This window comes from Rhinoderma darwinii, chromosome 3 (genome assembly GCF_050947455.1).
Source record: "Rhinoderma darwinii isolate aRhiDar2 chromosome 3, aRhiDar2.hap1, whole genome shotgun sequence".
Taxonomy (NCBI): Eukaryota; Metazoa; Chordata; class Amphibia; order Anura; family Rhinodermatidae; genus Rhinoderma; species Rhinoderma darwinii.
Genome location: NC_134689.1, coordinates 240,931,017 through 240,946,983, shown reverse-complemented (window position 1 = coordinate 240,946,983; position 15,967 = coordinate 240,931,017). Strand labels below are relative to the sequence as shown.

The following is a 15,967-nucleotide window of genomic DNA, read 5'->3' as shown; positions in this document are numbered from 1 at the left end:
TATACCAATATTCCTTTATTTATTATACTATAAAGACTGGAAACTCTTTCATAATGAAGTTTGTACCTTTTTTTGGAAAAATAAATCCCCCCTTCCTTATGATTAGAACTGTACAGTCTGAATTCTATTTGTTATGTCTAAAGACTACCGCCATATTACATGTATGTATATACTGTAATTCATTGGTAATAGTTTGGTAACTTTTAATACACAACAGCAGATGTATGTATAAGCCTGGATTTACATTCTCCACCACTATTCATTTTGTCTCAGAATTTATAGCAGGAACAAGCTGGAAAATTTGTTGGAGCTTAAAAATGGGGGAGATGTGTATTGAGACATAATGTGCTCCACTTTGGAGCCACTTTATGGAAAAACACTTTCAGCAATTCACTGACTTATTTACACTAATTCACACTTACATACAAATCACGTTCCCTGCTGGCACTACAGGAGCCTGTATTCTCCAAGCACGGTGGCAGAGTCTGTCAAAGGGCACAACGCTGCTATAAACAATGTCTTTATTCCGTAAACAGGGAGGCAGCAGGGAACTTCCTTTTTACCACTGCTACCCTGCTCTATTCTCAAATTGTTCCGACTTTGAACATGCCGATAATGTAGTTCTCTAATAAAAGGTGTGATAGTGATTCCAAAGTGAAGCGACACTGTAAATGCTATGAATTTTGAAGATTATCATCTAGCTGAGAAATGTAATTATCATCTGCATGGGGGAATAAGCCATGAATATCCTGCACCTTGAAAGCTTTCCTGTTTCCAGCATACAGTATGTAGCAGCATTAAAACCAATTACACCACAATTTAGTACACAGTATCTGGCCATGCAGTCCCAAATACCCCAGGAATGAAGCGGTTAAAGACTACATAGGACTGGGTTAAATATAAAAATGTGCCAGGAACCCAGAAAATGTCTCTACAGTAGTATACCGCACATTTTAGAAAGCAACCAAGCTTCCATCACATTTGACTAGTCAGCAATACAGCAGTCACATAGCTTATCCTAGCAGTCTGAAAAGACCTGCCCTAACACCCTTTTACATAGATGATAGTAAATTTGTGAAGGTGAGCCGAGCTGAGCAAAAAATAAGCAGAAGGGTCCCCAGCTCCTTTTATTTCTAGGGAATGTGGAGGTTTCCAGTGGTTGGACCCCCATTAGTTAGTTAGGCATCATCATTTACGGTAATGGGGAAAACCCATTTAAAGGCAAGAAACTAGGCCTATTTTGTTCATTTTAAATTGGGAGTTAACAAAAAGCACTTTCTCGTGTCAAATAAAGACAAACACAGACTTCTATAATTATATATTCTATGAGCTCTCACAACATTGAATTACATTGCCTATAGAAAAGTATTGAATGCAGGCTACTTCATCACTGAATACAGTTAAATATGTCAGCCATAGGCTCCCATTGTAAAAATTTATAATTTCAGGGCTTTTTCCACCTTTAATGTGGCCCATAATCTGTACAATTCCATTGAAAAACAAACTGAAATAATTTAGAGGGGAAAAATAAAAACAACAAAACTACAATAATGTGGTTGCATAAGGGCACGTTCAGACGTGGCGGAATATTTCCGCTGCAAATGTTGGTGCAGATTTGGGGCAATTATGCAACGAATCTGCACCAACATTTGGATATTTGACAGGTAATTCAGACCTTGCAGATATCACAGTGGATTTGCCACAGATTTCAGTTTTTGCATTGCAAATGCTGAAATCCGCAGTGAAATTCCGCTTCTTCTCCGCAACGTCATGAGCATGCTGCAGAGGGAAAATTCTGCACCGCAGCCTGATTTCCGCACAGTTATTTTCTGCAATGTCTGAACTAACTTTCCTAAAAATTTATAGAAACAAATGTAAAAAAACGGCTGCTGCAGAATTCCACTGCGGACTGTCCGCAGCGGAATTCAACAGCAATTCCGCCACGTGTGAATGTGCCCTAAGTGTGAACACCCTCTTATAATTGGGGATGTGGTTTTGTTCAGAATTAGCCAATCACATTTAAACTCATGTTACATAGTAGTCAGTACACAGCTGCCATTATTTAAAGTGATTCTGAGTAAACCCATATAAAGTTCTGCTGTTCTATTAGGATTTTCCTACATTTTCTTTGTTGCATGTGACTGCAAAAGCCATGGTCCGTAAAGAACTTACAACACATCAAAGGGATATGATTGTTGAAAAGTATCAGTCAGGAGAAGGGTACCAAAGAAATTCCAAGGCATTAGATATACCATGGAACACAGTGAAGACGGTCATCAAGAAGTGGATTACATTTGGCACAACAGTGACAGTACCAAGAACTGGACGTCCCTCAAAACTTGATTAAAAGACAAGACGAAAATTGGTCCGGGCGGCACCAAGAGGCTTACAGCAACATTAAAGGAGCTGCAGGACTTTCTTGCAGGTACTGGTTGTGTAGTACAGGTGACAGCAATCTCCCATATTCTTCATATGTCTGGGCTGTGGGGTAGGGTGGCATGACGGAAGAATTTTCTAACAAAGAAAAACATCCAAGCCTGGCTATGTTTTGGAAAGACCTACATCGAGTCTGCGAAAATCATGTGGGAAAACGTGTTATGGTCCGATGAGACCAAGGTTGAACTTTTTGGCCATAATTCCAAAAGGTATGTTTGTCGCAAAGCCAACACTGCACATCACCAAAAGAACACCATACCCACAGTGAAGTATGGTGGCGGCAGCATTATGCTTTGGGGCTGTTTTTCTGCAGCTGGAACTGGGGCTTTAGTCAAGGTGGAGGGAATTATGAACAGCTACAAATATCAGTCAATATTGGCATAAAACCTACAGGCCTCTGCTAAAAATCTGAAGATGAAGAGGAATTTCACCTTTCAGCACGACAACGACCCAAAGCGTACCTCCAAATCAACAAAAGAATGGCATCACCATAAGAAGAGCAAAGTTTTGGAATGGCCCAGCCAGAGCCCAGACCTGAATCCCATTGAAAATCTGTGGGGTGACCGGAAGGGGGCTGTACACAGGAGATGCCCTCGCAATCTGACAGATTTGGAGTGCTTTTGCTAGGAAGAGTGGGTAACAATTGCCAAGTCAAGATGTGCCATGCTGATAGACTTCTACCCAAAAAGACTGAATTCTGTCATAAAGTCAAAGGGTAATTCAACAAAGTATTAGATTAACGGTGTGTATATTTATGCAACCACATATTTTTGTTCTTTATTTTTATTTTTCCACCCTAAAAGATTTCAGTTTGTTTTTCAATACAATTGTACAGATTATAGGTGATGTTAAAGGTGGGAAAAATGCTGAAATTATTCATCTTGGACTAATTTTGTAAAATGACAAAAACCTGGCATTTTAACAGGGGTGTGTAGACTTTTTATATCTTTATATCCTCTTTATATACTCTGTGTGTGTGTGTGTGTATATGTATATATATATATATATATATATATATATATATATATATATATATATTTATAGTCTACTTTGCTACTCCATGCCTTTTATTTTTGTGGTACACCAGCCCGACAACGGTCCAACACTCTTTTTTTGGCCTCTGTCAGGTTAATGGAATGCTTAGTGTGTATGCTGGGAGCTTTTCCCAGCGTATGCGCTAAGCGTACATAACTAATGTAATATAAACAGGGCCTTTCCATGCACTGATCCCTAGAAGGAGCCACCATTTTCTAGAATGTCACTCCTAGGCATGGCCTTATTGTGTATAAAGGAAAATTTAGCTCTGGTGTGTATGTTTCCATTTATCTCTATTTTTTTTTTTATATAGAAGGCTATGTTAATATTCATGGTACTATACTACAAAGCTCTAGGATAAAATGATATTATGGTCACTGAGGTTATAAGGTGCTTACTTCATTGAGAGGTAATTTTCCTCAAAACTCCTCATTACATAACATTTCATCGCTAGGTGAAATGGATCAAAATCAGAAGCAAACTTTATATGAAGTAAAACTAGGTGTCTTTATGAAGAAGTACCTACGGAGCCTTACCTGACCTTCAATAATTTCTAGAGCATTCCTGACTATATAATGCTTTGAAAATTACTTCTGTACAATCCCAGTTAAGGTTGCCAAATTAGGGTCTGTTCACATTAGATATCCTGCAGTTGTGAACAGACCCTAACGTGTAAACCTGAAGAAATGTGATTTATATGCATGACTTTATTGGGTTAGTTCACATGCATTTAGCTTTAGCTTCGTAAACATATAAATGTCAGCCTTATGCTACGAATGGTGCTGCAATCAATATTGGGCAACTAACTTAATGTAGTAGCATGTGTGGTCCAAACGTGTTCACAATGTCCAACTGAAAATCTGGTATCCATCAAAATGGTTTACAAATATGACCAAAGCATGATCAGACTTGAGTGTGATCAGCTTCTAATTAAACTTACAGTTCCATGAACGTGAACTAACAATCCTGTCATGTTCTTGTGAATGATCAAAGTGATCAACAAAATACTGTAGTATTAGCTTGGGACACACTGGACAGAAGGGAAAGAAATGGTGCTTATTGTTACATTGTGATATGTAAATTACTATCTGCCAATCATTTTATATATAAGTTGTTTAGAACTAGCTAATATAGTCATGTAAGACAGGGCAAGTCATTCAGACCCTAAAAATATTTTATATATTATAACAATCATTCAATTAGTTAATAAATATAGATAGAACATGACATTATTAGTGTCTTGGGTAAACATTAGTTATAAGATTTGCATCAGCACAATACAATAATGAGTATCTGCAGGCAACAGTGAAGCATGGTGGAGGTTCCTTGCAAGATGGGGCTGCATTTCAGGAAATGGAGTTGGGATTTGGTCTGGATTATTCGTGTCCTCAATGCTGAGAAGTACAGGCAGATAGTTATTCAACATGCAATACCATCAAGGAGGCAACTGATTGGCTCCAAATTTATTCTGCAGCAGGACAAAAACCCCAACCATACAGCCAATGTCATTAAGAACTCTCTTCAGCATTAAGAAGAACAAGGAGCCCTGGAAGTGATAATATGGCCCCCACAGTGCCCTAATCTCAACATCATCGAGTCTGTCTTGGATTACATGAAGAGACAGAAGGATTTGAGGAAGCCGACATCTACAAAAGATCTGTGTTTAGTTCCCCAAGATGTTTAGAACAACCTCCCTGCCAAGTTCCTTCAAAAACTGTGTGCAAGTGTACCTAGAAGAATTGATGTTGTTTTGAAGGCAAAGGGCGGTCACATGAAATTTTGATTTCTATTTCTCTTCTGTTCATTCACTTTGTATTTTGAAAGCATTCTTACTTTGCAGAATTTTTCCTCAACTGCCTAAAACTTTTGCACTGTACTGTATATAGAATTTTTATTAGATTTTTTTTAAAGACGTGTGGACACATATTTTCTAGGTAGAAATGCAGGATTATTAAACAACTCTTTGTCAGAGAAGTTCCCTTATAACTTTTATTATTAACTCATTCTTCAGGTCCTATGAGGAGGCAGATAATTTGAGCAATTTTCACATATACCATATGACTTTATAGCATATGATAATTTGTCTTGTGTGGGGTATATAGGGGAGGGTATCTAGGTACAAGTATTGCACCTAGGCCAAGAAGAACCTAACTTTTGCAATACAAGATGTCACTACACCAACCCCTATCAGATAGTACATTTATTAAGCAGTAGTTAACAATTATTATAACGTATTCAGTTATCATTCTTTTATTTCATTTATATATTATTAGTAGTTAATAATTAACTGTAAAAAGACTATTAGTAATCCACATTTTTGTTATGTCACGTATTACTGCTTGTTTAATGAATTATATAAAGAAAACATAAGCTTACCTGCACTCGATGGCTCCAAAGAAGAAAAGTTCAAGGTCGGTGGTAGATTTCTTAAAACTCTATTTATTGATGACACCTTGAAGTAAATAATTTTACCAACATATTATCAATAATCTGAACACAAATAATGATCATGTGGTTTAAGATAAAATAGGCATACCAGTCTAAGCAGCACTTATTGCTTAGTCACAGTTATTGGTTTGTTACTAAGGGTACTTGTGCTAAGAAAGACGTCATTTGGCTTCAGTCATGGAACATAATTAGAATTGTGCCAGTATTTAATTCAGATCTTCTAAATGAAACATGATTGAGTTGACTGCTTTGCAGTCATAAAAGATTATTTTCATAATGCTGCTCACAAACATACGAAAGGTTTTTGTATTGTACAACTGTTTGATCCCAGTCATATTGCCTGATTCATGATTATGAGGAGACTCTTTTACACAGTTACATCAATCAGACACCACATAATGGGACCAAATAGCTCCATTTTGATTCTAAAAATTTGCATTTAATTTGATTTATGTACTGCTGAGATTGTTATTTCATATTTAGCCTTAACTCCATATATATGTATCTCTAGGATATCTATAGCAAACAAACTTAATTGACAGATTAATCTACTTCCTAGACTGAAATTATAATTAGATATGTTATTAATCTATTTCTAGTAGCCTTTCTAAAATGTTTAAAAAATGCAATTTTCACCTGTGGTTCCAATGACATCAGACAATTCGGCTGGAATCCTGAGCCACAACAGAGGGTTTACACCCCAGGATAAAGCGTGACTGCCTCTGCCATCTATCTGTCTATCTATCTATCTATCTATCTATCTATCTATCTATCTATCTATCTATCCATCCATCCATCCATCCATCCATCCATCCATCCATCCATCCATCCATCCATCCATCCATCCATCCATCCATCCATCCATCTATCTATCTATCTATCTATCTATCTATCTATCTATCTATCTATCTATCATCTATCTATCTATCTATCTATCTATCTATCTATCTATCTATCTATCTATCTATCTATCTATCTATCTATCTATCTATCTATCTATCTATCTATCTATCAACTCCAAATCACTATAATTTTCAACTACCAACCATATAATTGCAAACTATCAAACAATGTAACTTATGCTCTCAAAATAGGCTGATTTTCAGTAAGGGTATGTTCACACGATGAGAGGCATTTACGTGTGAAAAGACAGACTGTTAACAGCTGCCTCGTTTCACACGTAAATGCTCCTCCTCGCATTTTGCGAGCCGTCTGAGACGCTCGTAAATCTTGAGCTGTGCTTCATTGAGTTCAATGAAGAACAGCTCAAATTACGTGGCAAAGAAGTGCCCTGCACTTCTTTGCCGAGGCAGTCCATTTACGCGTCGTCGTTTGACAGCTGTCAAACGACGACACGTAAATTACAGGTCGTCTGCACAATACGTCGGTAAACCCATTCAAATGAATGGGCAGATGTTTGCCGACGTATTGTACGCCTCGTTTATAATACGCCTCGTTTACGCCTGAAAATAGGTCGTGTGAACCCAGCCTTACAAACCTCTAATTATCTAGATAATTATGTGGGTAAATGCAATGGAAAAATAAAAACAACAGCTTTCATACCATCATAGGCTGTACTAATGTGCTTTTGTTTTTAGTGCATTTTAGCATGCTGTCCAGGATTAAACACAAATATATACGGACCCATGGATTATATATTTCTGTAATATATATATATCTATATACATGTATATATATATATATATATATATATATATGTATATATATATACATATATACACCGTGTTCCAAATTATTATGCACATTGGATTTAAGTGTCATAAACATTTAATTATTATATTTTCAATTAAACTCATGGATGGTATTGTGTCTTAGGGCTCTTTGGATCATTGTAATCAATCTCAGACACCTGTGATAATTAGTTTGCCAGGTGTGCCCAATCAAAGGAAAACTACTTAAGAAGGACGTTCTACATTATTAAGCAGGCCACAGGTTTCAAGCAATATGGGAAAGAATGAGGATCCCTCTGCTGCCGAAAAGTGTGAAATAGTGCAATACCTTGGACAAGGTATGAAAACATTGCATATTTCAAGAAAACTTAAGCGTGATCATCGTACTGTGAAAAGATTTGTGGCTTATTCAGAACACAGACGGGTTCGTTCAGATAAAGCCATAATGAGGAAGGTTTCTACCAGACAAATTAATAGGATTAGGAGAGCAGCTGCTAAAATGCCATTGCAAAGCAGCAAACAGGTATTTGAAGCCGCTGGTGCCTCTGGAGTCCCGCGAACCTCAAGGTGTAGGATCCTCCAGAGGTTTGCAAGTGTACATAAAGCTATTTTTTGGCCACCTCTAAACAATGCTCACAAGCAGAAATGGTTGCAGTGGGCTCAGAAATAAATGAAGACAAATTTTCAAACCATGTTGTTTACTCATGAGTGCCGTGCAACCCTAGATGGTCCAGATGGATGGAGTAGTGGATGTTTGGTGAATGGCCACCATGTCCCAACAAGGCTGCATCGTCAGCAAGGAGGTGGCGGAGTCATGTTTTGGGCTGGAATCATGGGGAGAGAGCTGGTAGGCCCCTTTAGGGTCCCTGACGGTGTGAAAATGACCTCTGCAAAGTACGTAGAGTTTCTGACTGACCACTTTCTTCCGTGGTACAAATTGAAGAACCGTGCCTTCCGTAGCAGAATTATCTTCATGCATGACAATGCACCATCTCATGCAGCTAAGAATACCTCTGTGTTATTGGCTGCTATGGGCATAAAAGGAGAGAAACTCGTGGTGTGGCCCCCATGTTCCCCTGACCTCAACCCTATTGAGAACCTTTGGAGCATCCTCAAGCAAAATATCTATGAGGGTGGGAGGCAGTTCACATCAAAACAGAAGCTCTGGGAGGTTATTCTGACATCCTGCAAAGATATTTAAGCAGAAACTGTCCAAATACTCACAAACTCAATGGATGCAAGAATTGTGAAGGTGATATCAGAGAAGGGGTCCTATGTTAACATGTAACTTGGCCTGTTAAGTTTTTTTTTATTGAAAGAGCTTTTCTGTAAATATGACCTCCTGATGCTGCAAATTCAACAAATTACCATTTTAGTTCTCTTTACAACCTTTAAAATGTTTTGATCTCTGTTGTGCATAATAATTTGAAACAGTGCATTTTGCGTTTTTTACTTCTAAAAAAAAAATCTGTTATCATTAGGAGATTTGTTCAATAACATTTTCATTATACTCCAACGGTTGATGGCTTGAAGATTATACTGACTGTCATTTGCATTGACTATTTAGGAAAATCAGCTAAAAATAACATTTGCATAATAATTTGGAACGCGGTGTATATGTATATATATATATATATATATATATATATATATATATACATACATTTATATATATATATATATATATATATTGTGACAACTTGGGGTAAGTTGGCTCACAGGATCGCCATCTCCAGGGTAAGATGGTTGGCACACTTAAGAATTTTCACCCCAACACAGTGGATTTGGTTTAAAACTGGCCGCAACCAGCTTTATTGTCTTCATACATGAAAGGCGGTTTTACAAAACCGTTCAAAATAAACCCTAGGCGGTCCAGCCTCTAACTAAACGTATATCTTCCCTAGCTATCAGGGTGAGAGGTCTTCGGTCCAGCACCTCACAAAAACGTGTTCTTACCAGAACTTCTGACTCCCTCAGGCTTGCAATGCCTGTCTTCTCCAGACTGGGAGACTTGTGTGAGGAGATCTCACCTTTCTTAAAAGAGTCCTCACAGCTGGCAGCAAATGAGACTTATAAGGCAGCCCAAACCCTGGACTGTCCTGAAGACGGAGTGGAACTTTTACTATTACGCAATAAATACAATGGAGCGGACCTAAATAGTTGGTGGGCGTGAAACAGTTAAATTCAAAAAAAGGCTGCCTGCCGGCAGAAATGAGCCCTGTTTTCCAACTATTATTTAAAGAGTAAAAATAAAAAAGTCTTTATTCGATTTGCAACAAGGACAGACCACATGAAATTTAAAAGTTAATGTCCATTTCTGACAGCAATTAGCACAGTGCCAGACTTGAGAGCTCTGTCTAGAAAGGGTTAAGTACCACAGCTACAGAGCGCTACATACAGTTGGTTATTAGTTAGATTCAAAGATGTCAATAGGACAATTATCATTGGCCCCGATACCCCTGAAGACGCTACATCGTAGCGAAACATGTCGAGGGGGCTTCTACCTTTATTTTAATAATTGTCCTATTAACATCTTTGAATCTAACTAATAACCAACTATTCTCTTCCACTCCAGCAACCCAGACCTTGTTACAGGTTTCTTGCCTAATAAATAAGGAGAAAGGACACTTTCTCTTGCAACATTCTTTTTAAATATATAATTCTGGGCCCAAATTCTGCCCCTTAGTAGCTGCACTGCTACAATATATATACATAACCAAAATATATAGAAAAAACTGCACTCGAAACAAGCTAAATATCAGGCCATGTGCACGTTACCAGTAAAAAGATGAATCAACTTCTTCGTATAGAACAGACAGCAAAAACAGAGAGCAAGTAACAGTACCAGGACTTCAAAGATGGAGAGATGTAGTTTATTCACAACAAAGTGAACAGAATAAGCAAAGTTTCGGTTCACATCCGAACCTTTCTCAAGCTTGAAAAGCGGGAGTCATCACTGAAGAGGATAGACCTCCAATCCAGCCTCAATTGACGTCTTATATACAGTGAAGGAAATAAGTATTTAATCCCTTGCTGATTTTGTAAGTTTGCCCACTGTCAAAGACATGAACAGTCTAGAATTTTTAGGCTAGGTTAATTTTACCAGTGAGAGATAGATTATATTAAAAAAAAAACTGAAAATCACATTGTCAAAATGATATATATTTATTTGCATTGTGCACAGAGAAATAAGTATTTGATCCCCTACCAACCATTAACCGCTTCCCGACCGCCCACTGTATATTCACGTCGGCAGTTGCTGGGCTCTGTGCAGTGCCGACGTGAATTCACGGTGGGTGTTAAAAGCACGATCCGGGTGTCTCAGAGTAGCGCTGACACCCGGATCGCGCTGTTATCACCTACCTCTGTTCCCGGAGATATGATCGGGACCTGATTAGTTCAGGTCCCGGTCATGTGATCGCAGGGAAAGTGTGTTGTAGCAACGAACTGGAAAGTTTGTTGCTATAACAAACTGGAAAGTTTGTTGCTACAACAAACTTTCCCAGGGACCGATTGCTGGTGCTGCAGTCGGTTAAAAGGCAGAACCGGGGGCCATATAACAGCCCCCGGGTCTGCCATGCACAGCAGCCTATGAGAACCAGCCGGATGCTGGTTCTCATAAGCGTCCTGTCAGTGTGACTCTCAGCGTCTCACTGACAGTTTATAATACGTTACACTACCTAGGTAGTGTAATGTATTATAGCAGCGATCAGTGCTGCCAGGCTGGCTTCAAGTAAAACAAGTAAAAAGTAAAAAATAAAGTAATAAAAAAGTTTTATAAAAGTGTAAAAACAAGTTATAAAAGTTACAAAAAGAAATAATGCTTTTTTTCCTATAATAAGTCTTTTATTATAGGAAAAAAATGAAAATGTTAAAAAAAGTACACATATTTGGTATCACCGCGTTCGTAACAAACCAACCTATAAAACTATAATATTATTTTTCCCGCACGGTGAACACCGCAAAAAAAATAATTAAAAAACAATGTCAGAATCACTTTTTTTTGGTCATCAACCCTCCCAAAATATAGAATAAAAAGTGATCAAAAAGTCGCATGTACCCCAAAATAATACCAATAAAAACTACAACCCGTCCCGCAAAAAACAAGCCCTTACACCGCTTTTTTGACGGAAAAATATAAAATTATGGCTCTCAGAATATGGTGACACAGAAAATAAATAATTTTATCAAAGTGATTTTATTGCGCAATCGCCACAAAACATAAAAAACCTATATACATATGGTATCGCCGTAATCATACCGACCCGCAGAATAAAGTACAATGTCATTTATACCGCACGGTGAATACTGTAAAAAAAAAAATACAAAAAACATTGTCAGAATTTATGTTTCTTTGTCACTTTGCTTAAAAAAAAATCTAATAAAAAGTGATTAAAAAAAAATCACATGTACCCTAAAATGGTACCAATGAAAAGTACAGATTGTCCCGCAACAAATAAGCCCTCACACGGCTCCGTTGGAGAAAAAATAAAAAAGTTCTGGCTCTCAGAATATGGCGATGCAAAATGTGCAGAGTGTTCCAAAAGCGGATAGGATCAGGCGCCATTTATCAGTGTGACACTGGCCACATATCTGCGAATTATTATTTATGTACCCCATTATTATACCCTCTTATTATGCCCTGATGTACCCCGCACAGCTTACATATACCCCCACATCATAACTGAAATACGAGCAAAACCCCAAACAGAACAGTTACCAAGCAAAATCTGCGCTCCAAAAGCCAAATGGTGTTCCCTCCCTTCTGAGCCCCACAGCGTGCCCAAACACCAGCTTACGTCCACATATATGACATTTTATATCCGGGAGAACCCACTCAACATTGTATGAGGTATTTGTCTTCAGTGGCACAAACTGGGCACAATATATTGTGCATTAAAATGGCATATCAGTGGAAAATTTTAATTTTCACTTTGCACCATCCGCTGCGCATTAACGCCTTGGCGCACCACGACTTAATAGAATGTCGTGGTGCGAGGGGTTATATATGGAGCAGGCTCACGCGCTGCGCCCGCTCCATATTCTGCAGCTGTCAGCTGTGTATTACAGCTGACACCCGGGACTAACGGACAGGAACAGCGATCGCGCTGTTACAGGAGCCTGTAAAATGACATTATACTGCAATACATTAGTATTGCAGTGTATTGTACCAGCGACCTAATGATCGCTCGTTCCAGTCCCCTAAAGGGACTTTTGGGAGGTTTCCACTGTTTTGGTACCTCAGGGGCTTTGCAAATGCGACATGACACCCGAAAACCATTCCAGCTAAATTTGAGCTCCAAAAGCCAAATATTGTTCCTTCCCTCCTGAGTCCTGCCGTGGGTCCAAACAGCAGTTTATTACCACATATGGCGTATTGCTGTAATCAGGACAAATTGCTTTACAAATTTTGGGGTAATTTTTCTCCTTTATTCATTGTAAAAATTAAACATTTCTATGTTTTTTCAGAAAAAAGTAGATTTTCATTTTCACGGCCTAATTCCACTAAATTCAGCAAAAAAACTGTGGGGTCAAAATGCTAACTATACCCCTAGAACAATTCCTTGAGGGGTGTAGTCTTCAAAAGGGGGTCAGTTTTGGGGGGATTCCACTGTTTTGCTTACTCCAGGGCGTTGCAAACGCGACATGGCACTGAAAACCAATCCAGCAAAATCTGCGCTTCAAAATCCAAATGGCGCTCCTTCCCTTCTGAGCTCTGCTGTGGGTCCAAACAGCAGTTTAGTACCACATATGGGGTATTTGGCGTAATCGGGAGAAGTAGCTTTACAAGTTCTGGGGTGCTTTTAATCTTTATTCCTTGCAAATATTATTTTTTTTAAATATTTTTTCAGAAAAAAAGTAGATTTTCACTTTCACAGACAAACTCCAATAAATATAGCAGAAGACCTGTGGGGTCAAGATGCTAACTGTACCCCTAGATAAATTCCTTGAGGTGTGTAGTTTCCAAAACTGTCTCACTTTTGGGGGATTTCCACTGTTTTGGTACCACAAGACCTCTTCAAACCTGACATGGTGCCTAAAATATATTCTAAAAAAAGGAGGCCCCAAAATCCACTAGGTGCTACTTTGCTTCTGAGGCCTGTGTTTCAGTCGATTATCACACTAGAGCCACGTGTGGGATATTTCTAAAAACTGCAGAATCTGGGCAATAAATATTGAGTTGCATTTCTCGGGTAAAACCTTCTGTGTTACAGATTTTTTTTTATTACAAATGAATTTCAGCAAAAATAATAAAATTTGTAAATTTCACCTCTACTTTGCTTTAATTCCTGTGAAGCGCCTAATGGGTTAAGAAACTTTCTGAATGCTGTTTTGAATACTTTGAGGGGTGCAGTTTTTAATATGGGGTGATTTATGGGGTCTATCTAGTACATAAGGCCCTCAAAGCCACTTCAGAACTGAACTGGTCCCTGTAAAAATAGCCTTTTGAAATTTTCTTGAAAATGTGAGAAATTGCTGCTAAAGTTCTAAACGTTGTAACGTCCTAGAAAAATAAAATAATGTTCAAAGAACTATGCAAATATAAAGTAGACATATGGAATATATAAAATAGTAACTATTTTGTGTGGTATTACTATTTGTTTTACAAGCAGATACATTTAAAATGAGAAAAATCATAATTTTTGCAAATTTTCTCTAAATTTTGGTATTTTTCACAAATAAGCAATGAATTTATTGACCAAATTTTTCCACTAACATAAAGTACAATATGTCACGAGAAAACAATCTCAGAATCGCTTGAATAGGCAAAAGCATTCCAGAGTTATTAACACATAAATTGACACATGTCAGATTTGAGAAAATGGGGCTGGTCATGAAGGTCAAAATGAACTCAGTCTTGAAAGGGTTAAGAGTTCAGCCTCCTCCAGACAAGTTACATGCTCCAAATCAACTTGGTGCCTGCATTAAAGACAGCTGTCTTAAATGGTCACCTGTATAAAAGACTCCTGTCCACAGACTCAATTAATCAGTCTGACTCTAACTTCTACAACATGGGCAAGACCAAAGAGCTTTCTAGGGATGTCAGGGACAAGATCATAGACCTGCACAAGGCTGGAATGGGCTAAAAAACCATAAGTAAGACGCTGGGTGAGAAGGAGACAACTGTTGGTGCAATAGTAAGAAAATGGAAGACATACAAAATGACTGTCAATCGACATCGATCTGGGGCTCCATGCAAAATCTCACCTCGTGGGGTATCCTTGATCCTGAGGAAGGTGAGAGCTCAGCCGAAAACTACACGGGGGGAACTTGTTAATGATCTCAAGGCAGCTGGGACCACAGTAACCAAGAAAACCATTGGTAACACATTACGCCGTAATGGATTAAAATCCTGCAGTGCCCGCAAGGTCCCCCTTCTCAAGAAGGCACATGTACAGGCCCATCTGAAGTTTGCAAATTAACATCTGGATGATTCTGAGCGTGATTGGGAGAAGGTGCTGTGGTCAGATGAGACTAAAATTGAGCTCTTTGGCATTAACTCAACTCGCCGTGTTTGGAGGAAGAGAAATGCTGCCTATGACCCAAAGAACACCGTCCCCACTGTCAAGCATGGAGGTGGAAACATTATGTTTTGGGGGTGTTTCTCTGCTAAGGGCACAGGACTACTTCACCGCATCAATGGGAGAATGGATGGAGCCATGTACCGTCAAATCCTGAGTGACAACCTCCTTCCCTCCACCAGGACATTAAAAATGGCTCGTGGCTGGGTCTTCCAGCACGACAATGACCCGAAACATACAACCAAGGCAACAAAGGAGTGGCTCAAAAAGAAGCACATTAAGGTCATGGAGTGGCCTAGCCAGTCTCCAGACCTTAATCCCATCGAAAACTTATGGAGGGAGCTGAAGATCCGAGTTGCCAAGCGACAGCCTCGAAATCTTAATGATTTACAGATGATCTGCAAAGAGGAGTGGGCTAAAATTCCATCTAACATGTGTGCAAACCTCATCCTCAACTACAAAAAACGTCTGACTGCTGTGCTTGCCAACAAGGGTTTTGCCACCAAGTATTAAGTCTTGTTTGCCAAAGGGATCAAATACTTATTTTTCTGTGCACAATGCAAATAAATATATATAATTTTTACAATGTGATTTTCTTTTTTTTTTTTTATTTAATCTATCTCTCACTGGTAAAATTAACCTAGCCTAAAAATTCTACACTGTTCATGTCTTTGACAGTGGGCAAACTTACAAAATCAGCAAGGGATCAAATACTTATTTCCTTCACTGTATATATATATGTACACCAATAACATTAAAACCACTGGCAGGTGAAATGAATAACATTGATTATCATTGTTACAATGATGCCTGTCTAGGGGTGGGATATATAAG

At 38.4% G+C, this 15,967-nt stretch overlaps 1 protein-coding gene across 1 annotated transcript in view; it reads right to left on the bottom strand.

The window, feature by feature from the left end:
• Positions 1 to 15,967, bottom strand: part of PAX4 (paired box 4) — a 43,903-nt gene that overhangs the window by 12,253 nt on the left and 15,683 nt on the right. The window contains 1 exon segment of the mRNA XM_075859423.1: positions 5,848 to 5,923. Within this exon segment, the coding sequence (XP_075715538.1) occupies positions 5,848 to 5,923 (76 nt within the window).